Raw genomic sequence first — 23,644 nt, forward strand, 5'->3', positions numbered from 1 at the left:
CTCTAAGCACAACATTTAGCTGCCACTACACGCATTGCTCTAAATCTGCTGAAGCAGGCGCACGCAGTGAATGGGCGCACACATTCAGTCACGGAAGCAGCTTGTAATAGCCCATGAAATTTTCAAAAGATCCAGTCTGCCATAGCAGCAGCAGACAGAGAGGTGTCTCTAACGCAGACCTTTGTTTCCCATTACTCTGTGAAGATTAAGACCATTTAGGCTATCCTCCCATTTCTCTTTCTTTCTTGTTTTTTTTATGTCGGGCATTAAGTGTTGTTATAGCCTAATGCATTTCTGAAATCTGAAATGCATTTTAATCCATAAAATGCCTGCAGATGTCTGGTCAATATGCCTTTACCCACGACCCTACATGTGCCTGGTTCAGGCTATAGGCTGCAGGATGAGCACTTGTGCGTAAAGTCTGCCTATAAACTGTTCCATCAACTGGACATAACGCGCTGCACTCGTGGCACAGTGTAAAGGTTGTTACGCACAAAAAATGTCTAACTTAAAACATCACACTTAAATTACCACTATTTTCAAAATGTTCAATGTTTTATTACTGAAAAAAACAAACACTGCATATTATATTATAAATGTGGGGTGTAGTTCTCTGAGACCCCAATACAAGCTTGACATTGCCAAAGTAACAAAACATCATTGTGTTTGACACACAAACATACTAAACTCGTGCTGTTTTATAGGCCTACGTGATCACTGTAACCTTTGTTGTTATCCTGAGACGCCCAAATAGTGGCAAAGAAAATTACATAAAAATACAAAGTTTGTGTTTTAAGGTCAGTTGACAAGAAAAAGAGTTAGACATAAATATCCTTGACAGCATGGATGTAGGCACGAATCAGTGTTTTTGTCCATCATTCATGTTGGCGCTGAAGGAAATGCATACAAAAATATTCCTACCTTCAAATGGATTTTAGTTTTTGTCGCGCTGTTCATGCTTAACGTTGGGATAAAGTGTTTTGTAAAAATTTAGCAGCCGGTGCCGTTCGCAGGTTTGCTATAGCCGGTCCCAGGGGGCACGCACTGCGCCTGGCTCGTGGCCGGGCGTCCCAAAGACGGAGGCAGAACTGGGACCATGACTGGAGGAGTCCTGGAGGGGCTCAGAGAGCCGCCAATGATGCTCTCTATGGAGAACGGGGAGCGTTGAGCTGGTGAGCTCGTCTTGTGCATGGAAGACATACCAGGGCTGAGCTGAGGGTAAAACCTGCTTCGGGGTAAGTCCGTGGTGGGCATCAAAGACGGTGCGGGAATCATGGTCCGAGTGTGCTGCTGCTGCTGCTGCTGCTGCTGCTGCTGCTGCTGCTGTTGGAACGCGATAAGCGCGGAGTGTGTGTGGTAGGACGGCAGCGAGATGCCGTACCCTCCACAGCCGTAAGTTGAGTAGCCGTATGCTGCCGCCGGGATAAAGGTGTTATGGTCCCGCAGCAGTTCTTGAGCCTGCTGCCGCTTGAAGCGCTTCCTCCGTCGAAGAAAGCTCCCGTTGTCGAACATGTCAGCAGACTCTGGATCGAGCGTCCAGTAGTTTCCCTTGCCCGGATTGCCAGGCTCCCGCGGAATCTTTACAAAGCAGTCGTTTAGTGATAAGTTGTGGCGGATAGAGTTCTGCCACGCGGGGAACTTTTCGCGATAGTAGGGAAAGCGATTGCTGATGAAGTCACAGATTTCGCTGAGCGTCAGCCTCTTCTTGGGGCTCTGTAGGATGGCCATGGTGATCAGTGCGATGTAGGAGTATGGAGGCTTCACGAGGGAGTTCTTGCCCGTTGGTTTGTAGCTGTCCCGTGAGGAATTGGGGCTGTCCAGACACGATGGAGGAGAGCCGGCCAGAAGGATGCCATCATGCATTTGCGCCACCTCATCCACATAGGCGCGCGTGTGACACCCGGCGTCTTCTCCTTCACCCACAACATCTATATCGGTCTCTTCTGACAGGATGGACGCATCGGACATCTCCGAACTGAGAGTCATGACTAAGTCCAGATGCCCTCCCTCTTCAACCGCTTCTCTGAGGAGGGAGACCTCCTCGCGTTCTGTCCATACGCCTGTGGCCTCACGAGCGCTCCCGGTGATGCCAGTCTCACAAATGTGCCGGGAAACCTGCAAAGGGGCCAAACCTGAACGTAAAAGGGGCGGTGCGTATTCTCTTTACGCGACTCAGTCACGTGACAATAGGCTGCCCTTATCAGAAAATACTAGGCAAGTTTGGCTAATTAGGCTAGAAGACAAATCTATTTGCAGTTTGCCTTCTTCAGTTAGTTTGATGTCCTACAGAAACGTTTTCATTTATATAGGTTTTATTTTAGTGGCCTATTATGCTACTTGTTTGCGCATTCATTGATTGTATATTTCCTAACTATTTGCTCCCCCTGAGTGTTCATGAGGGCTGTTGTAACAAGTGCATTTGACCATTCAAGATTCAACAAAGTGATCTTATCTCTCTATTTTTCTCTCTTAATCGAGCTGTTAATTCAACCAAGACTCGTGCGTAAAATGTGCGGGGAAATGTAATCATAATACATCGTATGTGGTTCAGCTCATTGGCATATAGTTCAGTCACATCTTAAATCTGAAGGATATGGTTTCATGCAGCCTAGGCTTATGTTGGGAAACAAATGACGTTTCATACGAAGCCATCAAGTGCCTCTCACTGCGCCGACAGGCCTTTAGATCAGTTTACGTGATGGAGCGAGGCCTCGTTCTTCGAGCTCGGCTGTCTAGAACAGTGGTTCTCCAACTTTTCACACCAAGTACCACCTGATTAAATATTTGACCTAAAATATGCCTAAATTATTATTTTACTGCGTGTAAACCATATTCAGACTAAACCAGATTTTTTTTTTTTTAAATTGCAGGCGACCATGAGTAGCTACTATAATATCATTATGTTTATTATTATCATTATCATTATCATTATTAGTAATACTAATAAAATAATTATATTATTATTATTAATTATATTATTATTATCATCATCATCATTATTATTATTATTATTATTATTATTATTATTATTATTATTATTATTATTATTATTATTGTTGTTGTTGTTGTTATTTCGCAAATACAGATAGGCTACATATTATTTGTAAGGCCCAATCTGGGGGCTGATGGGTTCCTTGGAAGTGGTGAGAGAAGTTTGAAAGTAGCCATCACATAGTGGAGGACTTTCTTCAAAAGTTAATTTCCAGTTGTAAACAAAGTGTAGTTTCACCATTAGACCAAAAATAAAATGAAATGATAATATAATATAAAATAACGATGATGATGATGATGATGATGATGATGATGATGATGATGATGATGAGAGTAAACAAAACCGCTGCCTTGTGAAATGCTTTTTTAAAACCATGTAACACTTTGACTCTCACAAGGTGTTGGATTTTAATTGTAAAATTATATTTATCATCATGGTTAAAAATAATAATAAAAATAAATAAAGACTTGCAATACACAGTCTGCCCCCCGCCGGGCCTGGCCAAAAAGGTTTCTGCTTGCCTATAAGTCTAGTCTTTAGTTTAGTTGCATCGACCATGCACTAATTTGCGTTTTAAATGGAGCCCTGGTCAATCAATCCAAACTGAGTGTCAAACTCAAATAATGGCAACTTCCATAACTGAAAAGTGCCACTCAAAGAGATTCCCCCCTTAGCGAATTCACTTTTCAGCAAATGTTTTTTAGAACTGGTGGGCCTCAGAGACAGGGAGGTGTCGACAAAACAAGGAGCTTCGAGTAATAGAAAAATGAAAGACATTTTATCCAATAGTTTGCCACTTTTATATTTTATATATATCCTTAAGCTGCCAAACATAAAAAAATATTTAGCATAGAGTAAATTCTATATGGGGCCGTGACAATGGAAAGTTGGGATGGATGAGGGAGGCTCAACGCTCTTAACTTTGGGCTTGGCCATTCTACAGATTTGCATCCCACAAATGATTGTTACGGTACAATTAAGTCAAGCCTCGCTCCGTGATTGAACGACAAGTTGAAGCTTATACATTGTCTAAGCGCGCGGATTAGTCCATGTTAGACACTGCTTCTGTTTCTTCCGGTAAACAGCTCCATCTAGCGGCCACATGTGTCCAGTTTAGATGATGATTATTCACCAGAGCAAAACATTTAAACTACATTTTTAGACACAAGATGATTAAAGACAATGACAATGATTTTAGGATACTGTTGTACCAGTAAAAAAGAAAGTCAAATACAAATAATAATGTTTTTAGGCTATTATTACAATCATGCGACATTTATGCAAAAATATAGTTGATATTTGTGTATATTTGACCTTGTATAGTGACCCAGCAGCTGTATGTGTTTACTTTACTTTCCATCACAGTGGTCTCGACAACGCTCCAGGATCACTTGTTCTGTAGGTTTTCTGGAGCGTCCTAGAGACCTCTGTGGGTCAAATACACACAAATATCAACAATATGCCTCGTGCCAAATCAATCTTACAACTGAAAGTCCTGACAACATCAAGCACTTTATCTGGATTGTTGTCACCACTTTTGAACACATTTATGAGACAGTAATTTGATCTGAGTTCATAAGTGCTGAGAGAGAAGACGTTGAACTTTGTGACAGTTTTTATTTCATGTGGATAACACCAGACATTACAGAGATATTATCCATCAAGTAGAAAAGTTAAAGTTAGTCAGTTTGAATTACAGACAGACAGACAGACAGACAGACAGACAGACAGACAGACAGACAGACAGACAGACAGAAACGGCCCATTGAATTTACAGTTTGACTGACGTCACGCACAAGTGGATTGTGCGTGACGTCAGTTCCGGCGCCCTCTCTCGCTTCCATCTTGCTCCCCGCATGTGTCTGCTGTTAGTTTACAGGTCAGTTAGGAGCTTTAAACACCTTCTTCCCCGCAGACTGTGGTCCTGGTCGACATAAAGAGGTAAACGAAAGTCTTTTATAGCCGGAGGTCGATCTTGGCGTGGTTTAGAAATGTTAGTATGGCCGTAAATGAGTAGCGGCTCAGTGACAGGCCGTGCACTCTCAGTGTCTGTTAGCTCTGAAGCTAACTTTAGCTTAAAGTTCACTCGCTGATCCTAAACCTCGCCTTGTGTCTGCACACTTAGAGGCAAGGTTTACCAAAATGTGAAATAAACGCTGTCATGTTGTAGCGGTTGCTGCTTTTATGTGGGTTGGCTCATAATGCATACGATGTTGTGGAAACTGCATTTTCTTGCCTGTAGTCAATAATCGAGCTACTATCATATGCTTGTAATCGTATAATGCTAATTATTGGCATAGCTTTGCTGTTAACATGTAATCAAACAAAGCTTTCTGCAGTTTTACATAAATAATATGCCTATGTAATGTATGTATGTGTGTATGTATGTGTGAACTGTGTGCATAGTAGACGTAAAGCATAAGTGATACTTGGATCAACATGTTTGTTTCTACAGATGAAAGAAGCAGTAATGAATCAAGAAAAACTTGCTAAACTTCAGGCACAGGTCCGCATTGGCGGAAAGGTAAGAAAACGTCTTTAGCTTCTGTTTGGTCAAGATATTGAAGAAACGCTAACGTAGCCTAAACTAGCATTCATGTGACTTATGTATTCAAAAGCTCTGTTTTAAAGAAAATAAAGTTTGACCTTATGCTGTGATTAGGGCAGTGCTCGCAGAAAGAAGAAGGTTGTACACAGAACTGCAACAGCAGACGATAAGAAGCTCCAGTTCTCACTGAAAAAACTTGGAGTGAACAACATTTCTGGTATTGAAGAGGTAATAAAACAATTCCATTTGTTCTAAGATAAGACTTTAATAATCTCAGTCAGTGGAAAAGTTCACTAGCTTGTTTTTCTATTTTAGGTTAATATGTTTACAAATCAAGGAACAGTGATCCACTTCAATAACCCGAAAGTGCAGGCTTCACTTGCTGCCAACACTTTCACTATAACCGGGCATGCGGAGAACAAACAGCTGACTGAGATGCTGCCTGGCATCCTCAACCAGCTGGGAGCAGACAGCCTGACAAGTCTCAGGAGACTGGCAGAGGCTCTGCCCAAACAGGGTTTGTTCATTTACACTTGTAGTCCAGGCAAACTCCCAAGACTATTAACTGACATCAAAGTAAATGATGATGTAATCTTTTTGTGCAGCTGGAGATGGAAAAGCACCAATTGCAGCAATAGAAGAGGAAGATGACGATGTTCCAGGTAAGTGCCAGAATTCTTTGACATTTATAATCAATATTGTGTAATTTCATTATATATGAGCATTGAGCAATGTTAAACGTTGCTCCAACATATTCCAACATATTGGACATTTAAAATGTCATTCATAGGGGGAAAAAATGAATGAAATGAATTGAATACCCCAGTGTATTACACAGTGAGCTACAACTACCCAGGCCAAAGTCTTAAATCCCACATTAGGCAAAGTAAACAATTCAACTTGAATGGCTTTATCATTGAAATTAAATGGCTAAAAGTCTGTGTGCACAAATCAGACCAACTGCCAAAAATATTAGCAAAACCCACTCACTGTGGACGTTGAATGTTCTGGTTCATTTTCTAGGCCTGTCACTATAGTTGATCTAGGATGATCAATTGTCTCAGAAGATATGATGAGAAGCAATCTCATTTTATAATGCTGGTTCAATTATTCTTCACAAAATGCTCAATTCTGTCTAAAATTAAACCCGGTTAGACTGTAATATAAAGACAAAGTTAATACATTAATGCAAAACTAGAGCAAATATATAAAATTTAAGCAGTTTTTTATTATATAAAATACCATCTCTTGCATGAGATGCCGCTTTTATCAGGAACTCATCGCCTGTTAAACTGCTGCAGAATCTTTCTGAAGGCATTTGAACTGTAGCCTACAGAACATTAGCATGTCTACACTGAGTAATGTCTGTCAGGGACTATCGCTTGTATTGTTGGCTAAAGCGATCGGGAACTGTTGGGGGGACTCTGGGTCATCGCTCACGTTAGCGCAGTCAAGTGTTTTTGCATTCCCTGGCTCTGCTCTCTGTCTGTCGGATATGCCTGCTCAATATGTTGATGTTCTCTCCACATTGCATTTGTTTGAATAAAGTTCCAAATATTCTCAAGTCGGTGGATTTATTCGGTCTTACCGGCTCCACCATTGAGTATACCAAAGTGTTGCTGTAATAAAAGCTGTAGCAAGCTGTCTTGTTTACACCCCGCCTCTCTCTGAATGCAGTGGGTCACTGATCTAGAAATGATGCGGTACATGTGCTGATTCTATACTGATCCTATACTGATCCGGTGTATCGTTCAATGCCTCCCCTTTAAGAAAATGGAATTGTGAGCAGTCTGTGATGTTGTAGCACAGACTAATACTCAGCGCTGTTAGCGTTCAACCCCCTGTAATTAAGCACATGCATTTCTTGAGAGGAAAAATGTTTTTGTCCTTCATTTCCCCTATCGAGTTGTTTTGTCAGGCCTACCATTCACTTAAGCTTCTGACCGCCTGGACCTTGCACATGCGACATGGAGCTGCAAATGGTTCAATAGTTTTGTTATGTTTTAGATTGTAATTCTGGAGTAGGGTGACTAGAAAAAAACTGAAAATTGGTTTGGGATCCACACATGACAACATGTCTGTAGTATATAGTCTCACTTTCATTGACAATTTGTTTCAAGGATGAATCCCAAAAGTGATGTTTAGTACTAGTGTCACCTTTTACTTTAAATCTCCAGCAAAGCTCAGCCTACTATTTTTCACAGTAAAATGAGATTGTAAATACAGAGTAATTCATGTCTTTTTCACCCCATAAATGACACATTTTTATCTGTGTTTCAGATCTGGTGGAAAATTTTGACTTGGCATCCAAGGATGAGGCTAACTAGGAGGATCCATGATTCCCTGGAAATCTGACCGGACCATATAGGGCACTACGTATTGTCTCCAAAAGTGAATGTGGGTTCTGTGACTTTGGACACTGAAATGACAGTGTTATAGTAGTGCATACCGACATATCCTATCCTAAAGGGGATGTTTCAGCACCCATTTTCATTTCCAATCATGCATGGTGCTCTTGAATGAATTGTCCTGTAAAATGTAGTGTAATACCATTCTACAGTGCAAGTCTGATCCTTGTTACTGAACCTTTTCTTTGTGGCGTCATTCAAACCATTATATCTGGAAATAAACCTTTGCTATTGTCACGTGTATTTTGCTGGATACAGTATTTTATTTAGAAACTGCAGTAGCACATCACTTTGAAATAATAACATTTTAGGTTCAAAATGTAAATAATTTAACAAACTGCACAAGCACTATTAACTACAACCAAACAAGCACAAACATGTACATACAGTAAACAGCAGCAAACCTTTTCATCCCACTATAACATGTTTTCAAATGCATTTGCTCACATGTTCAGTCATTCTGCATCAAGATCTGGATTTAGGTATTTCATTTTGACGGTGGATTAGTCCATAAACTACTGGAAGTCTCAAAAGTAAAAAGACCCCTTTCGGCTACATGATTGTAAAAGAGAAAATCCTTCATTCTCTGATTCCCATAAGTAGTTTTAGTAAATGAGCTTCCATTGCCTGTTGAACTAAAAAGAATCCAAAGTTTATTTTCATGAAATGTTTGTTATATAAGACTTGTCATTGGTTCTTACCATTGCGATGGCCCATTGCCACTGCCATATCCATGGCATTGAAGCCAGAGTCTGACTCAATGGTAGGATCAGCCCCACTCTCTGTAGGATACAAATGCATGTGTTACTTACCAAGCTCATACATGATTAGCTATGACAGTCACAGCCCTTTTACCTAGAAGGATTTCCACACATCGAACATGGTTCCCATGGACTGCATACAAAAGAGGGGCTCCTCCATTCTATGGACAAGAATGTTTATTATGATATATCATTACAAGGTTTGTTGTTGGCCAAAGCTTACCCAGTCGTATTCATTGACATCCACTCCACAGTCAATGAGCATCTTCACAATATCTGTGTATCCTTTACTGCAGGCCAAAGACAAAGCACTTTCTCTTCCTTTGGCGAGAAGGTTTGGGTCTGCTCCCTAATTATTCCCAATGAAACATTGGGAAAATTAAAACATTTAATACAGAAACATTTATGTTCAAGAATTAAAGTTGTTTACATTCTGGAGTAGAAATTCAACCACAGCAATCTGTCCATGAGCTGCGGCCCACATTAAAGGAGTAAAGCCTTCCTCATCTTGGAGATTAATCACACTCTCTGTAGATGAAAATATTCCTTTTAATCCTGGTCTTCACATGATGATTCTCATGGTGGCCAAGTCTTACCTTGCTCAATTCTACTGGCTAAGAAAACCATTTCACCTTGAGCAGCGAGTTGATGAATGGATAACGCTAAGGGGGGAAATAAACACATTTAAATAACTGAAAATGATAGTGGCGTTTTGGCATTACCTATATTCATCTTACAATGCACGAGAAGGGGGGTGGAGGACACCTCATTCCCACGGTGCTTGTTGGTGAGAGTTGTGGATTGCTTGATGGGTGAAAAATGTTTGGTTGTGGACGGGGTGTAAACATGACGCACTTGTATTCCAGGAGAAGGTGAGGTCTGGATGTTGCACTCGGCTTTAAGAAAAATAAAAGTTACAGAATCAGACCTACTCATCTATTGACTACGAGAGACCCCATTGTGACGGGTTTTTCCTTTACCTTTGAATAAAACGGACGCCACCTCCAGATCGGAGTTGACTTGATCTTGGATGTTTTTACTGTCTTCCTCGTTTAGTGACTTAACAAATCTGGAGCACACATTCATATCAAACCTGTTGGGTAAGATAAACTTGATTCCCATGGCTACATTTTGATTGCCTCCCTCATCGGTGACTCCGGTGTCCTCCGTCTTAATGGAGCTCAGGTCTGGCATTACACAAATGCCCTCCATATCCTCAGCAACGGGGCAGTCCGCACTCCCACGAGGGGTTGACATCGTAATGCTGTCCATCATCAGTCGAATCTCCTAAAATAAATGAGAAAATACTGCAATGTTATACAGCAGGGGTAGGCAACGTAAGGCCTGGGGGCAAATCCGGCCCTCCAGCACAGAACCTCTGGCCCCCAAAATGATTTTGAGAAATATTATTATAAGGTAATGGTTAAGGTATACTTGATTAATCCCCGTAGGAAAATTCATTCTCTGCATTTGACCCATACTCAATGCTGCTGGAGCTTAGTCTCGCCAACCAGACTCGCTTCTTTACAGAAGAGGGTCTGGCAACTCCATTGTGCGCTTTCAAAGGAAGTGACACAGCGATATGGAGCCTACCGACCAATCAGAGCAGCTCCCTGAACGGGCGTCACGTTGTTGTGCCTTTGTTTTGTAGTTTTTCAACACAAGCATCCACTTCCCGTAATGCTCCGGTATGCTTGTATTCTTAAGTTTTTCTGACATAAACGACAGAAGCCATTTACTGAACTCCGTGTGGCAGGAGCACCATTGTTAATGTCCGAATGATACAACTTTCTTGTCGCTGTTTCTGTCGTCACATCCGCTATGTTCTCATTGGCTGCTATGCACTTCGGTTGTCCCACATTAGTCCCGCCTCAAGCAGTAGCTTTTCTACGACAGGGTCGCCAGACTAGTCTCCTGTTTATTAATTAATAAACATCGGAGATTAGTCTGGATGCCAGGCTAGCTGGAGCTGCCAGCGTGGGCCAGCGCTAGGGGACCCATCTCTATGATGTGCAGCCAGGCTGGTGGTCAGAAACACCTGGCTGGAGGATTCACCTATTGTACATGTTTTTTGTGGTAGGGGAAACCGGAGTACCTGGAGGAAACCTACGCAGACACGGGGAAAACATGCAAACTCCACAGGGAAATGGGAATCGAACCCGGACCTTCTAGCTGTGAAGCACGAGCGCTAACTGCTGGGCTACTGTGCCACCCTTATTATGCAAATAAGGGATAAAATACCCGTTAAGGTTAAGGCAAGAAATAGTGTCTGTTTATAGTGTATTTTTTTTTAAAATGTCCTAGCAGAACATCCCACTTGGTCATATATAATGTAAAACAGTGATTCTCAACTGGTGGGTCAGGACTCAAAAGTGGGTCGCGAGCCTGTAGGGAACTCTTTTTTCAACATTTTCCATGTGAAACTACACTGAGACGCACTGGAGTCTGTTCAAATTAATATTATTGGGTTGTTCTGATCATAATTTCTGTCTTAAAGGGACTATACGGAGTTTAAAAATGCTAAGTATTCCAGCCATGTCCTAATGTGTAGGATGAGCCCAGACCTGTTCACCACGACTGCCTCTAAAATCCTGCACTGCCACTCAGAAAGGTGTTACTTCGGGTCCGAAAGCTTAATAATAGAAGGCGCAGTTACACGCATGACCTGAGGTGGCAGTAGTGAGTCTAAAAATGTCCAACTTGCATCTAGTCCCTTTAAGGCGAGACACTGCAGGTGAATAGGGAAAAAACGTATATTAACAGATATCAATTTCAAACTTTTGCTGTCGATCACTGGCATAAATGTGAGAAAAAAAATACATAGCAAGTTTTCTTTTGGTTTCCGGGTGAAAGCTTGTATGTTCAGAGACCAATTTGGCCCAAAACCTGAAAACTGAAAAAATGTAGTTTTGCCTGTAGTGTCTCCCCTTAAAGGCAAATCTACGTCTTGTTCAATAAAAACACGTGTGGTAAATACAATATGTTATACGGTGTATGGCAGATTATAGTTTTCTTTGGGTCGCAGCTTGTCATTAGGTAATGGCGGGTCTCGGAGACGGACCACTTTGGAACCACTGATGTAAAACAACATTGCAGAAAAAGGTTCTTAATGTCTACAATGTTCTACAATGGTGCCCACCCCTGTTATCCAGAGTAATCGAATGCACGAGCCTAACCATGTTACAGCCGGACGATGTTTTGCGATTATGTCAGACGCTAACAATAGTAAGAAGCGAGAAGAACGTACAATATTACACCGTACGTATACATTGTTTAGTTTGACACCCTACCTTCTCGATTCCTTCACATTTTCGCTCTTTCCCCCCCCATGATGGCGTTTATTGTTACGATCGGGATCTTCCCAACGACTGCGCATGCCTGAAGAAATGTGCGCCCTCGATTTCGCTCCGTCTGTTTTGGTTCCTCACATACCGTCAATGGTTCCTCCCCGGTGGTGATCTTGTAGTAACCGAGGCGCAGCAATAGAGGGTCGTATTGAGCTTTAGTTGTGTAATGTTTCACACTTTAAAAAAAATATGAAGAACGTTTTACTCAATGCTGGTTTGCTCGACGAGCCCTGAGGAAGAGCAAAGCATGAATTAGAAAAATAAACAGCAACGCGCGCACGTACTCGGACCCACGATGATGAGTGTTATTCCCGGGACAGCTGTGGTGCAGGTTACAAATCTGTCTTCAGCCGTGAGTAGCGAGCAAATGCGCACTTTGTTCGGTTTTCTGGGACACATCGAGGAGCTACGGCTTTACCCACCCGAGTAAGAGCGGCCAATACGCCGTCATCACATGGAAATGCAATGTCAGTGTTGTTAATAATGTTAATATTTTTATTATTATTTTTTTTTTTTTACAGCAATGCTCCTATTTCCTTCTCGTCCAAAGTGTGCTACATAAAATTCCGCGATCCGTCTAGTGTCGGAGTGGCGCAGCATCTCACTAACACCGTTTTCATTGACAGAGCTCTGATCGTAGTGCCCTGCGCCGAAGGTGAGTGAAACCGGTCATTCATCAAATACCTGCAGTGCTAAAAGGAACTGGTCTATGTGAGCGCAACGTCTGACCTCGGGACAGCACTGGATCGGTTTCTGTCCTTTTTTGTTGGTATTATTTCTTCTTGTTATGGACCTCACCCTTGTAGATTCTGGATACGCGTTGTCACAGTTCTAAAATTACACCCTCGACTGTGAAGGGACTGCTCAGTCTGAATTAACATTGGATACACTGATGTGGCAGAATAGTGTGTTTCTTTCTCATGAGTATGGATGATAGGTCTAATTGTGTTAAATTTAATTAACCTGAATTTTGCCAGCATTTTCAGTAGTGTTGATAATAATAATGGCTATTTAGAGTGTCAACTAAAGTGCTCAAATTTTGTATTTTGGCAACCCCTTTTTTTTTATAGATATATCAATCCCTCTATTCTTGCTGATTTTTGTATCTCTTAAGTTTTGTGTCTCCCCAGCTTATACACTGGCACTGTTGCCCATCTCTGTACAGCCAACAAATATGAATGAATTCTTGGACACGTGACATGGTGCTGGATAGCTACTAAGATTATTAATTTTGTTTTGTATGTTTTTTTTCTGTGTGATTATGTGTGCATATCAGATGACTAGACTGGCCTGAGTCAGGCATTGTTTTCCGTGCCACTATCCCCGATCGGGCCAACGCAGCCTTCATGGGGGAATATGACCTGGAGAATAGCCCGCTGAGCCTTCCAAGACGGACACCTTGTCTCTATTTTTTAATATTTTATTTTGTTTTTCATACTCACACATTCTGTCCACTCTCCACTGTCTCTCTATAAATTGCATTTTGTTTTGTATTTAGTTTTTTGATTTGTTATTTTGATTATTGTCCAACCCCCACCCCCTCTCTCTCTCCGCTGCAGCTGCATCTTGTGTTTGGTTGGTTTCTCCAGGTTCCTACTGCATACCGGTTGGATGCATATCATACGTGGGATATTATGAGGAATAGTAACAACTTCAGGGCTTGTCATTGTTATAAATCTGTTACGTTTAGTTTTCTGTTACTGTGATAGCTGTACACTGTATGTTTTCATATACAACCAATTTATCAGTAATTCTCTCTGCATTGCGCTGTGCAATATTGTAACTCCAAATTAAGTGAATAGAAAAGTTTTTAACCTTTCCTAAATTTGTTGTTCTTCTCTGTATCTGATGTTCTGTGTGCTATTAGTGATGCAGCCATTGGGGTTGTCTTGTGTTGCACAACATTCCAACACTGCGAAACGATCGCCCCACGGGAAAGCGCCCATGCTTGATATCGTATGGTCCATGACCAATATCTTACCAGTACAGGTGACCCAAACATCAAAGTAACTCCTTCTCTGCATTGCTTTATCTTTCTTGATTTAGAAAACTTCATCTATATTATTTTGCAAAATAAAATCAAGTTAATTGAGTTAAAACAATAAAAAAAGAAAATTATGTGGGGAAAAAAAATCAAAATGAGGATGCTTGGGCTTTGACTTGTCCTTCTTAGACATTGTAGGCACTAGACAAAAAATATTGTATGCTTTCTTTTTCTCTAGAGTTCATAGGGTTTATGCGGGCATTGAAGAGGCAAAGAGACAAAATACATAATTACATTTACTGACTGTGTCTTATAATCTCCAGGGAAAATCCCAGAAGAGGCGAAGGCCTTGTCACTATTGGCACCTGCCACGCCCATTCCCAGCCCGATATCTGGTGGAGGACTGCTGCCAATTCCAGCCCCTGCTCCTCTTCAGAATGTCAGTCTGAGAAACAGCTTGTTTTATGAAAGTATGCTGGAGATGAGAATAATATGTTTATATGCTTGCAGTTGAATCTTCCATTTGTGAGTCGGATATCAGCTAGTCTGGAGCACGCTGCATCATCCATACAGTCGCAGCCGCCACTAATGGGAAATGTTGACCCTTCAAAGATTGACGAGATTAGGAGAACTGTCTATGTTGGGAACCTAAACTCACAGGTGAATGTTTATGGGACACGCTGTGGTAAAACTGGCATGCAGGATGATTCAAATACTAATTGATCAATCCTATTTTCCCAGACCACTACAGCTGAACAGCTGCTTGAGTTCTTCAAGCAGGTGGGCGATGTAAAGTTTGTTCGAATGGCTGGAGACGAGACTCAGCCCACTCGCTTTGCTTTTGTTGAGTTTGTTGACCAAGAATCTGTCGCCAGAGCCCTCACTTTCAATGGAGTCATGTTTGGAGACAGACCATTGAAGTATAAAGAATTAGATAATTAGAAGATACCTTATTCACATAACACTTCACTATTCCCATTAATTCCCATTTGAATTTTCTTTCAAGGGTTAATCATTCCAATAATGCTATTGTAAAGCCACCGGAACTAACACCTCAGGCTGCAGCAAAGGAGCTTGAAAATGTTATGAGACGAGTGAGAGAAGCTCAGTCCACAATTGCTGCTGCTATTGAACCAGGTGAGCCATTTTCAGATTTTTAACTGCTTGGTAGAGAAAAGAGGTTTACTGTTGACACTGAAAATATTCATACTTTGACAGATCCAAACAAGAGTTCCTCCAGTTGGCCTAAAAGATCACATCGCTCTCGATCACGTTCTGCTCCGAGAAGAAAAAGATCTCGCTCAAAGCACAGGTGATTTACAACAGTGGTTCTCAGCTGCTGATGCATCAGGGATTCAGGACCCACCCAACTTGTGTTTTATGTGTATATTTACTGTCAAAGTACAGCATTCCTTCACAGTATTCTGTTGACTCAAGCATTGATCATAAGGCTGACTATTGACTAATGACTAACAAAAACTAACAAAACTAATTATACGACAAATACACACTAAAATGCCAATAATAATCCTTGGGGAATGATGCTTTTATGCTTTTTTGTCTTCCTCTTTGGGGCAGATCATCACAGAAGGTATGGCCCAATGACTCCCACAGTTCCCGAGGTAGCCACAAGAGGCGCAGTCGCTCCAGTAACCGAAAGCACAGCCGCAGTCGCTCCAGGTTTGAGGCTTTAAATGTGTGTTGAGTGCCTTTGTGTTTCATCCTTTAGTAGTCACAAGTAAGGAGACTTATGTGCTGTGTTGAGATGTCTAACCATTCAAGCCAAGCCTTGTTGTAAGACTTGAGGACAGTCCTTGTATGTAAGTCTGTCTTTTCTTCAGGGGACTGAAGAGGAGGAGTAAGGATCGATCAAGAAGTCCAAAAAGTCGGAAACTGAGATCAATGTCACCAAAAAGGTATATTTCAATCTGTTCAATGCTGGTCCCAATGCACCTTAAACTCTTGTGCAATACCTCTGCCAGTCTGTCTTTTTTCATTTGGTTCATGATTTTTCTTTTCAGAGGTAAGAAAGACAGAAAGAAGGAGCAAACTAAAGACAGAAAAGACCATTCGTCATCCAAAAGAAACCGCAAAGAGGTAGACAAGTTAAAGAACAAGAGGAAATCAACCAAGGTGCTCACAAAGACACAAAAACACGCCTCACACAACATCCTTCTAACCCATTTATTTACTATCTTATAAACAGCACACTTTGCTCGACTTAGACAATAACACTTCTAATGTTATCCCATCTGTTGTGGCATTTCACAAGCTTTTGTCCTTAGCCATTTTTAAAAAGAACATCTCCTTCTTCCCAGCAAAATCTAAAAGAAATGTAAATATGTGATCTGTCACTGCAGAAGCTTGGCAGAGGTGTAGCTCTGCTAAAGCCAGCTCTAATTTATCTGTACACAGTACAGATAAAGCCAGATAGAAAGGTCGTCATTTCTATACAGCACATTTGCTAACATTGCCATATTTGAAGTTTTAGAGTTAGTTTCACAGTGAATAAGATTATATCAACTTCTTCTTTTCTTTTAACATATGATCTATTGTATCTTAATTTAAAGGTTACTTTTTGTTTTTTTAATAATGACTAATACTGACTGCTGAAATTGTAATTTCAGATGGAAAGATCTTGTAAACGAGAGGAAAGAAGAGAATATCTGAATGACAGAGAAAACTCGTCCACTCCCAGTGAAAATGCGTCGTCTCCGTTCACTCAGCACAACGGCAGCTACAGAAATCTCGAAGCATCGATGGCTGTGTGACGACTTTCCACTCTGGTAGCACTATCTGCTATCATCATTATTATTATTATTATTGTTATATTACATGCAGTGGGTATAAGCATCTATTGTTACTGCTATTAGTATTATTTGCATTCACACACCAATTCTGAACTAACAGATACAAAGGAAAAGAAATTGTCATTCCCTGACACATATAGTATTATACAGTGCAAACGCCCCCGCACACTGTCTCACTCTTTTGCTTGACTTTTATTGCAGCAGATTTGAATCCAGACTTGAAGACAGACCCTTCCGCTTGGTGTGTAAACGCATTTACCAAAATATGTACCCCTTTTATTTATATTATTAATTTATATTCATTAATTGGACCTTATATAGTAGGATGAACATTCGTCTTTTACTTTTACTCTTCAACAAGTTGACAAAGGCAGCACAAGAGTAAATTATTGACAGTGCACTTTATCTGCAAAAAAGTATTTATATAAATTCCTTCAATAATCCAGGGAGAGATGATTTTTCAATTACAAACCAAATATTTTCCATTTGGAAAGTAATTGTTTTGTATTTAAACACTACCTGTACCAGACACTTTAACAAAAGGTTTTTAGCGTAATTCATTTTGAGGACAAATCTTTTTATGTGATTTCAATAACATGGGTGGGGGTTGAGGGGCGATCGGGGTCGGGGGGGCAGCTTTACGAAGGTTATGTTGTGAGACATGAAGTGATCGTTTTGTTAGTGACAATTTGTAAGACTTGGTTTGGTGCTGTGAGATAAAATGATGTAATATATAGATAAAGAATATACTATAGTATTTTTATGAATATATAATTATACTATAAAAGGCATTAGCTCATTGATGATTGATATTGATTTCTGGACAGAAGTGTCTAGAGAGACTCACTATTCTCTCTTTACAGTAAAGTCACAGACCAATAGGGTTTTAGTGAGGCATTGAACTGGCATCAGTAAATTACTTCTATTTTTTTTAAAGCCTTTCATTGATTATCATCGCCTTGTATGTAACTGTTTATTATAAATTAATCATGTTTGCCAACTCATTTTATTGCCAATTCCTTAAAAACAGTTTGACAAAATGTTACTAATAGTTTTTATTTGAAGACACCACTTGTTTCTCATTTCATGCTGCCTGTAAATAAAAATATAATGGAAAGCCACAATAATAACTTGTTCTGTGTTTGAAGAAACCTGCATTTGTCTTTAGTTTTTTATTCTTTTAAAGCTTTTAAAGAAGAGACCGGCATAAATGTGCATCAAAATATACAGAAAAATCACACGTTTGTGGATATGTCAGAAGTAGGGCTAGAACAAAAGTGTCCGACATAGTGTTGTCCTGGTTTGAGAGCAAGAACATCATCATCACTGATGACTGGGCTGGACTTTACAACATCCTGAAACATTTCCAGAGTAGTATATCCACAAGTGAAGGCAGGTTGGCTATTTGCATGTCCAGCCAGTTCTGCGTGTGCGGGACTGTCCAGAATGTTTTCTTTGTTTGTATCTTCTTGGATTTGCTCAGGACACATCTCTGCTGAGTCTTCCTGGTTCTCAGCAGCAAAAAGAATTGGCAATGAAAGATGGCCTGCTGCTGCTTTAATAATGTGTACACTGTGTGTGTCCCTCTCTTCCTTTTTCAAAGTTTGAAGTGACTCCAGTAGTTCCTAGTGGAAACAAAAGGGACATTTCCCATGGTATGAGGTCCACATTTGACACGGCTAATGTTTGATAAACTCACCACCTCGCAGAACCTCTCTATGCTATGTATGGCATTGCTGTTCTCTGGGTTTGGTATGCTTGTCCAAAAGACGACCTTTGTTCTTCATTTGTATATGTAAAAGCATTAAGTAGAAATTAAATACAGTATAATACAGTATAATTGACACCATTGGAACAAATCAATGTTAGCCCTACCTTTGAATCAATGTGCACATCACGGTCAGCAGTGCAATGGTGGCAACAAAGACAAGTATAGTCATGTTGTTTTTTTCGTAGACTGACACAATCAAAACATAGAAATTATTAACAGAACTTTTAGCCTTATGTGTAAAAATGTGTGTGCTTGTTGTTGACCTCTAACCTTGTTCATATGTTTTAAACAAGCCTGGGATGCTCACTCCTCTTCCAGCCCGAGTGTAACCTGAAATCTGCCATTGGTAGCTTGTGCCGGGTTTGAGACCTTCAATTACATGGCTGGTTGATTCTGCATCGACGGTCACAGCTGCAAACAAAAGGTATATTATTTTATTAAAAGTTCTTACAGAGAAACCATTTGAAACCCTCTTATTCCTATGTTCTTTCTTGGAAGACTGATACTAAATATCTTCAGTGATTTCCCTCTGCAATGAAAGTAATTCACCACAACTTTCAAGACTGTTTAAAAACTGACCCATTCATTGCAACTGTTCACCACAACGGCCTCTAAAATCCTGCACTGTCACTCAGGTGCAGTTACACGTATGACCTGAGGTGGCAGTAGTGGGTATAAAATGGCCAACTTATATCTAGCCCCTTTAAACTTTAATCTTGAATCATTGTTGCAGCATAGTTGGTCAGTGTGGTGTAATTTACATACATGGTAAAAGCGTCCAAAGTGCTTTACAGCAAGGAAACAGTCACCCATTCACACTCTCATACATACAGTACGTTAAAGTATCAATGATTAAAGGTACATTATGAAACTTTCCATGCAAGGAAAAAAAAAAACCTTGATATTTGAGCATATTTGACCTCGTATGAGTGGTTTGCGTGTTGCCTTTACTTCCGATCACGGTGGCCTCTACAGTGCTCCAGGATCAACTGTCTTATAGGTTTTCTGAGGGTCCATCAGCAGTGAAAACCTCTATGGAAAGTAAAGGCACCATGCAGACCACTCATACAGCATCTGGGTCACTACAAGGTCAAATTTCATCAATATCAACTTTCTTCCCATAAAAAGTTGCATAATGCACCTTTAAAAGAGGCCAAAAAATCTGAACCCTTACAACAACAGCAAAAAACAAACATCAAGACCTACTTTTCTCTGCTGTATGTGATCCGCTGTTGTGTTCTTTGTAGTCAATTTCGTAACCCAGTAGAAAGCCTCTGACGTCCTCCTCTGGGATGGGGGACCACTGCAGCACCAATGAGGTGGCTGTTACATTGTAGTAGCTGATGTTTGTTGGAGCACTCATGGGTGCTATGGGAAAAAGATCAGTTGTTGTTAACAAAGGGCCAGGATCAGAGTCTTGTGTATAAATGACCTTCTTACTTACTTCCTTCCTCAAAGTAAAAGTGCGTACTCCCGTAGGTGCGCTCACTACTAATGGATTTCAGCTTGCAGTTGTCTTTATTTGGTCTTATTTGCAGGAACAGAGTATATTTCTTGTAAGGCTCCAAAGGCTCTGCTGTTCACAATATTTGCATAGTTTTATTTCTATTAAAGCATAATACTGTATAATTAGAAGAAAAGGAATATTTATTGAAAGAAAAGCAGCGACATCTCCATGAAGATGACGATGTCCTGCTTGAGTTACATGTCAGGTACGAGGAGATGTGAGCCCAATATCAGTTTCCAGCAGTAAACACCAATGTTGGGCCAGTTACTTTAAATTTGTATTATATTCTATATTAGTAGTTACAGATTTCAAAATGTAATATGTTTGAGTTACTTTTGGCAAAATCTAAACTGAAAATAGTAATTACGCCGCCGAGCAAAACTGCAGTCAAAGATTTCCTTTTCCTTCACTTTCCCCATTTTCTGACAACATTAACCACATGCAGCTGCAGATCTTATTCACCAGTGTCCAACTTGATTTGGTGCAGGGGGAGCACTTGTATCTCAAGTTACTTGAATTGTAATGACTAATATATTCACATATTTTGTCGAAGTAATATTATATTCCTTAGTTACTGAAAAAAATAATATATTTTTGTAACTCGTTGCTTTTGTTTTGCGTTGCCTCCAACACATAAGTGTGGCTGTAATCTGACCACTTTCAGTACGTACCTTCTAGTTTAAGTGTCTGGTTGTTCTGTTGATCTTCATAAAATGATTTGTTAAAAAGGAGTTGTTTTCGACTCAGCTCCACAGAGTAGCAGACATAGTTTTTCAAGAGTTGAGCCTCCCAATGGACAGTAAAAGATGTATTGTTATGAAGAGTCACATTTATTTTCTCAGTGTCTGCGCCTATGTTTAAAAAAAGAGTAATCATTATATTATTGAAGAACAGCATTTTACTTTGCAGCGCATGGTGGAAAAAGCACAGCACCTAAAAGTGTAATAACCTGGTAATTACTCTTGAAACAGGACACAGACCTGTCATTCTGCTTTATTTCAGGGCAGTGTAATTAATCTTAACCTTAACTCAAAATGGAGACTGTAAATGATCAGGAAATCAGCTTTTTTTAAGTAATATGAAAACAAATATTGGAAAATAAAATCCTTGTTATGCCAGTTAGTTATTTCAGTGCTTTTTCTGTATGTGAGATGTTTGTGTTTGCTCTTACCTGCTACACATCGTCCTCTGGTTATTGTTTGGCTGAGGGCTGGGGAGACACTAACGTTGTTGAATGCACTGATAGTAATGACATACGCTGAACAGGACAGTTCAAATGTTTTCTCAGTGTCAGTGATATTAAAATCATCTTTGAGCAGTTCCCCTGAGGCTTTCTGGACGCTCACAAAATACCCTTCAGGCCTTTCTTTTTCTGTCATCTGAGAAACAAAGGATTCAGAAAATGAGTTCATACTTTTTCACTTTACATTTCAGACTGAATACCTTCCAAGCGAGAGAAACCGAACGACTGCCGTTTGTAATTGGATAGTCCACTCCTTCCAGATTGACCAGAACTGGCTTTGTTTTCAGCTCTAGGAAACATGTCACACATTTTAATAAAGTGTAAATGTGTATATTAACATTTGAGTGTTACATATTCAGACCTGCAGGTATAACGTATGGGTCACTCCATGGGCACTGTGGGCATTCTATGCTTTGGTTACATTTTACCTGGGCCACGTAGACCTGACTTGTGTTTAAATTGTGCCGCATGCGACCGTTTTTATCTGTTTCGGTGAACTGGAAAACAGAGAACACAGTGGCATTAGCCCTGCACATGTTTTTAACCTTTAGGGGATATTTCAGGATTTTTGACATAGGGCCTCATTTCCTAGTTATCCAGAGCTGCTGATTTCTGGAGATTTTTTTTTTTGTAATTCATGCGGTTGTTATATTTGACGAGTTTCGTGGTGCTAGGCTAGTGCAAGGCTAGCACATTTCTATGGTATCAGCTAGCCTGCATTAAAAACAGTCTGACCCGCTCCTCAGTGCACCTGAGGCAAATCATAACACCAGACTAACCATATAAATGTCTGTGTCCATAGAATCATTTTTGGAATATAACTGACCTTGCATCACATGAATGATCACATTTTGAGGGACTATTTTCTAGCAGATCACTCCGCCGCTGCGTAGTTTATACAACCACAAAGCTGATGATGCTCAAATATAGGTTATTTTAAATGCAAAATGGTTTAACTCTACTCTATCGGCACAGACATTTATATGGTTAGTCTGGTGTTATAAGTGATTTGCCTCAGGTGCACTATGGAGCGGGTCAGACTGTTTTTAATGCAGGCTAGCTGATACCGTAAGAATGTGCTAGCCTTGCACTAGCCTAGCGCCACGAAACTCTTCAAATATAAGAACTGCATGAATTACAAAAAAAATGTCCCCAGAAATCAGCAACACTCTGGATAACTAGGAAATGAGGCCCTATGTCAGAAATCCTGAAATGTCCCTTTAACCTGAGCGCATTTTCCCCAGTTCGGCTTTACCCAAATCTAAAAGTTTAAAAAAAAAGCGCCAAAATAGCGTCAAAAAATATGGTTGAAAAAACAAAAGTAACCTAAAAAAAGGCAACAAAAAGAGACAAAAAAGTTATGATCAATTTTGTAGGACACTTGCTTTTAGATTTGGGTAAAACCGAACTGGAGATAATGCGCTCGGTTCAGGCGGGGGGTATGAGGTTAAAGTCTGCTCCGTCTGTATTGCTTACATTCCAATCCAGGTCACCCATTGTTTTATATCTTATTATTATAGCTTTGACATATTTTTTTTTTGGAAGTGGCCAGTCAACACTGACGTACAGGAACCCAGAATGGCGGCGGAAGGAGGACCCCACGGGAGGACCACATCGAACTGAAACCCAAAAGGTACTGTCAGCGTTCACAGGCACACAATAAATCTTGTAAAGAGACAGATTTTTGTTACATACATAGATCTTTTGGTATTCCCGTGAAAGTAGCCGCAGTGCAGTTTTGTGAATCTGAATTTTCCATCACCAAAGCTGTTAGGTTCTTTTCTTGGTCTTTTTTGTATATTTGAATTATTTTACTCAGTCCAGTGATGTTGCACATTGTTTGCACACATTTGACCCTTAAAGGCAAGACAGAAGAAGTTGTTAATGCACGTTATGGTCGGTGGTAACAGACAGATTTAAAGAAGAAGAGAGGCAAGTCATCTGTATTTTTTGGTCATTTGTAATGGAATAGATGTTGCCTGTTAGCTTCTTATTCGTGATTCCATTAGTGTGTATTGGTGACTCTGACCCGGAGGCAGGAAAGTTGCAATTGTGGTTTACTGGCCAGAGACACCAGGCGGAGATGAAAGACCCCCCCAATCATCCCATCAACACTTGTATAACACCCAGAGGGACTACGGAAAGGATTTATTAAGGTAAACAAGTTACTTAGTTCTGCTTTAAGACGAGTGATTACCCACCATCTGCTCGTTTTCTGCTGTTCAAATATAGGCCTATAGTTATTTCAGCAAGATGCTAACCCTAAACTTCCC

General features: G+C 40.4%; 5 protein-coding genes across 9 annotated transcripts; 2 read left to right on the plus strand and 3 right to left on the minus strand.

The window, feature by feature from the left end:
* Window positions 1–740: 740 nt before the first annotated feature.
* Window positions 741–2,081, minus strand: foxd1 (forkhead box D1). Its single transcript, XM_079551277.1, has one exon. The coding sequence runs from the start codon at window positions 1,984–1,986 to the stop codon at window positions 991–993; it is 996 nt and encodes a 331-aa protein (XP_079407403.1). The 5' UTR covers window positions 1,987–2,081; the 3' UTR covers window positions 741–990.
* Window positions 2,082–4,779: 2,698 nt separating this feature from the next.
* Window positions 4,780–8,144, plus strand: btf3 (basic transcription factor 3). Of its 2 annotated transcripts, none has more exons than XM_079551286.1 (6): window positions 4,780–4,933; window positions 5,448–5,516; window positions 5,655–5,768; window positions 5,856–6,057; window positions 6,146–6,202; window positions 7,821–8,144. In XM_079551286.1, the coding sequence occupies exons 2-6, from the start codon at window positions 5,448–5,450 to the stop codon at window positions 7,865–7,867; spliced, it is 489 nt and encodes a 162-aa protein (XP_079407412.1). In that variant the 5' UTR covers window positions 4,780–4,933; the 3' UTR covers window positions 7,868–8,144. The 2 variants fall into 2 exon arrangements, with proteins under 2 accessions (XP_079407412.1, XP_079407413.1); XM_079551287.1 differs by having other exon boundaries at window positions 4,803–4,871.
* Window positions 8,145–8,302: 158 nt separating this feature from the next.
* ankra2 (ankyrin repeat, family A (RFXANK-like), 2) lies at window positions 8,303–12,128 on the minus strand. The gene is made up of 9 exons (XM_079551279.1): window positions 12,000–12,128; window positions 9,690–9,996; window positions 9,447–9,605; window positions 9,306–9,371; window positions 9,140–9,237; window positions 8,933–9,058; window positions 8,804–8,870; window positions 8,650–8,730; window positions 8,303–8,583 (listed from the first exon to the last, which is right to left on the minus strand). The coding sequence occupies exons 2-9, from the start codon at window positions 9,982–9,984 to the stop codon at window positions 8,528–8,530; spliced, it is 948 nt and encodes a 315-aa protein (XP_079407405.1). The 5' UTR covers window positions 9,985–9,996; window positions 12,000–12,128; the 3' UTR covers window positions 8,303–8,527.
* Window positions 12,129–12,182: 54 nt separating this feature from the next.
* srek1 (splicing regulatory glutamine/lysine-rich protein 1) lies at window positions 12,183–17,047 on the plus strand. 4 transcript variants are annotated; one of them, XM_079551265.1, is made up of 11 exons: window positions 12,186–12,482; window positions 12,578–12,711; window positions 14,364–14,479; window positions 14,551–14,700; window positions 14,782–14,960; window positions 15,047–15,177; window positions 15,259–15,352; window positions 15,619–15,720; window positions 15,882–15,956; window positions 16,062–16,173; window positions 16,668–17,047. In XM_079551265.1, exons 1-11 carry the CDS (start codon window positions 12,352–12,354, stop codon window positions 16,809–16,811), a joined length of 1,368 nt encoding a protein of 455 aa, XP_079407391.1. In that variant the 5' UTR covers window positions 12,186–12,351; the 3' UTR covers window positions 16,812–17,047. The 4 variants fall into 4 exon arrangements, with proteins under 4 accessions (XP_079407394.1, XP_079407391.1, XP_079407393.1 ...); XM_079551267.1 differs by lacking the exon at window positions 12,186–12,482 and adding an exon at window positions 13,924–14,045; XM_079551268.1 differs by lacking the exon at window positions 16,062–16,173 and having other exon boundaries at window positions 12,183–12,482; window positions 16,666–17,047.
* A 1,038-nt stretch (window positions 17,048–18,085) lies between these two features.
* LOC306960030 (interleukin-6 receptor subunit beta) lies at window positions 18,086–23,142 on the minus strand (the record flags this gene model as incomplete). The annotated part of the gene is made up of 11 exons (XM_079552289.1): window positions 23,067–23,142; window positions 22,848–22,990; window positions 21,733–21,868; window positions 21,572–21,660; window positions 21,300–21,507; window positions 20,066–20,197; window positions 19,828–19,989; window positions 18,892–19,032; window positions 18,726–18,807; window positions 18,550–18,631; window positions 18,086–18,475 (listed from the first exon to the last, which is right to left on the minus strand). Exons 1-11 carry the CDS (start codon window positions 23,128–23,130, stop codon window positions 18,086–18,088), a joined length of 1,629 nt encoding a protein of 542 aa, XP_079408415.1. The 5' UTR covers window positions 23,131–23,142.
* Between the last annotated feature and the right edge of the window lie 502 nt (window positions 23,143–23,644).

The sequence above is a fragment of the Gobius niger genome, assembly GCF_951799975.1.
Source record: "Gobius niger genome assembly, chromosome: 2".
NCBI lineage: Eukaryota > Metazoa > Chordata > Actinopteri > Gobiiformes > Gobiidae > Gobius > Gobius niger.

Bases quoted from the DNA above. Each gene is read 5' to 3' on its own strand.
- foxd1 (XM_079551277.1), bottom strand. From the start codon at position 1,986: ATGACTCTCAGTTCGGAGATGTCCGATGCGTCCATCCTGTCAGAAGAG.
- btf3 (XM_079551286.1), top strand. From the start codon at position 5,448: ATGAAAGAAGCAGTAATGAATCAAGAAAAACTTGCTAAACTTCAGGCA. The intron at 5,517-5,654 runs GTAAGAAAACGT...TGCTGTGATTAG, and splicing joins AGGTCCGCATTGGCGGAAAG to GGCAGTGCTCGCAGAAAGAA. The intron at 5,769-5,855 runs GTAATAAAACAA...TTTCTATTTTAG, and splicing joins ACATTTCTGGTATTGAAGAG to GTTAATATGTTTACAAATCA.
- ankra2 (XM_079551279.1), bottom strand. From the start codon at position 9,984: ATGATGGACAGCATTACGATGTCAACCCCTCGTGGGAGTGCGGACTGC. The intron at 8,871-8,932 runs GTAAGCTTTGGC...TCTTGTCCATAG, and splicing joins ATGTCAATGAATACGACTGG to AATGGAGGAGCCCCTCTTTT. The intron at 8,731-8,803 runs GTAAAAGGGCTG...TGTATCCTACAG, and splicing joins ATGTGTGGAAATCCTTCTAG to AGAGTGGGGCTGATCCTACC.
- srek1 (XM_079551265.1), top strand. From the start codon at position 12,352: ATGATGAGTGTTATTCCCGGGACAGCTGTGGTGCAGGTTACAAATCTG. The intron at 14,480-14,550 runs GTCAGTCTGAGA...ATATGCTTGCAG, and splicing joins CCCCTGCTCCTCTTCAGAAT to TTGAATCTTCCATTTGTGAG. The intron at 15,721-15,881 runs GTTTGAGGCTTT...TCTTTTCTTCAG, and splicing joins CACAGCCGCAGTCGCTCCAG to GGGACTGAAGAGGAGGAGTA.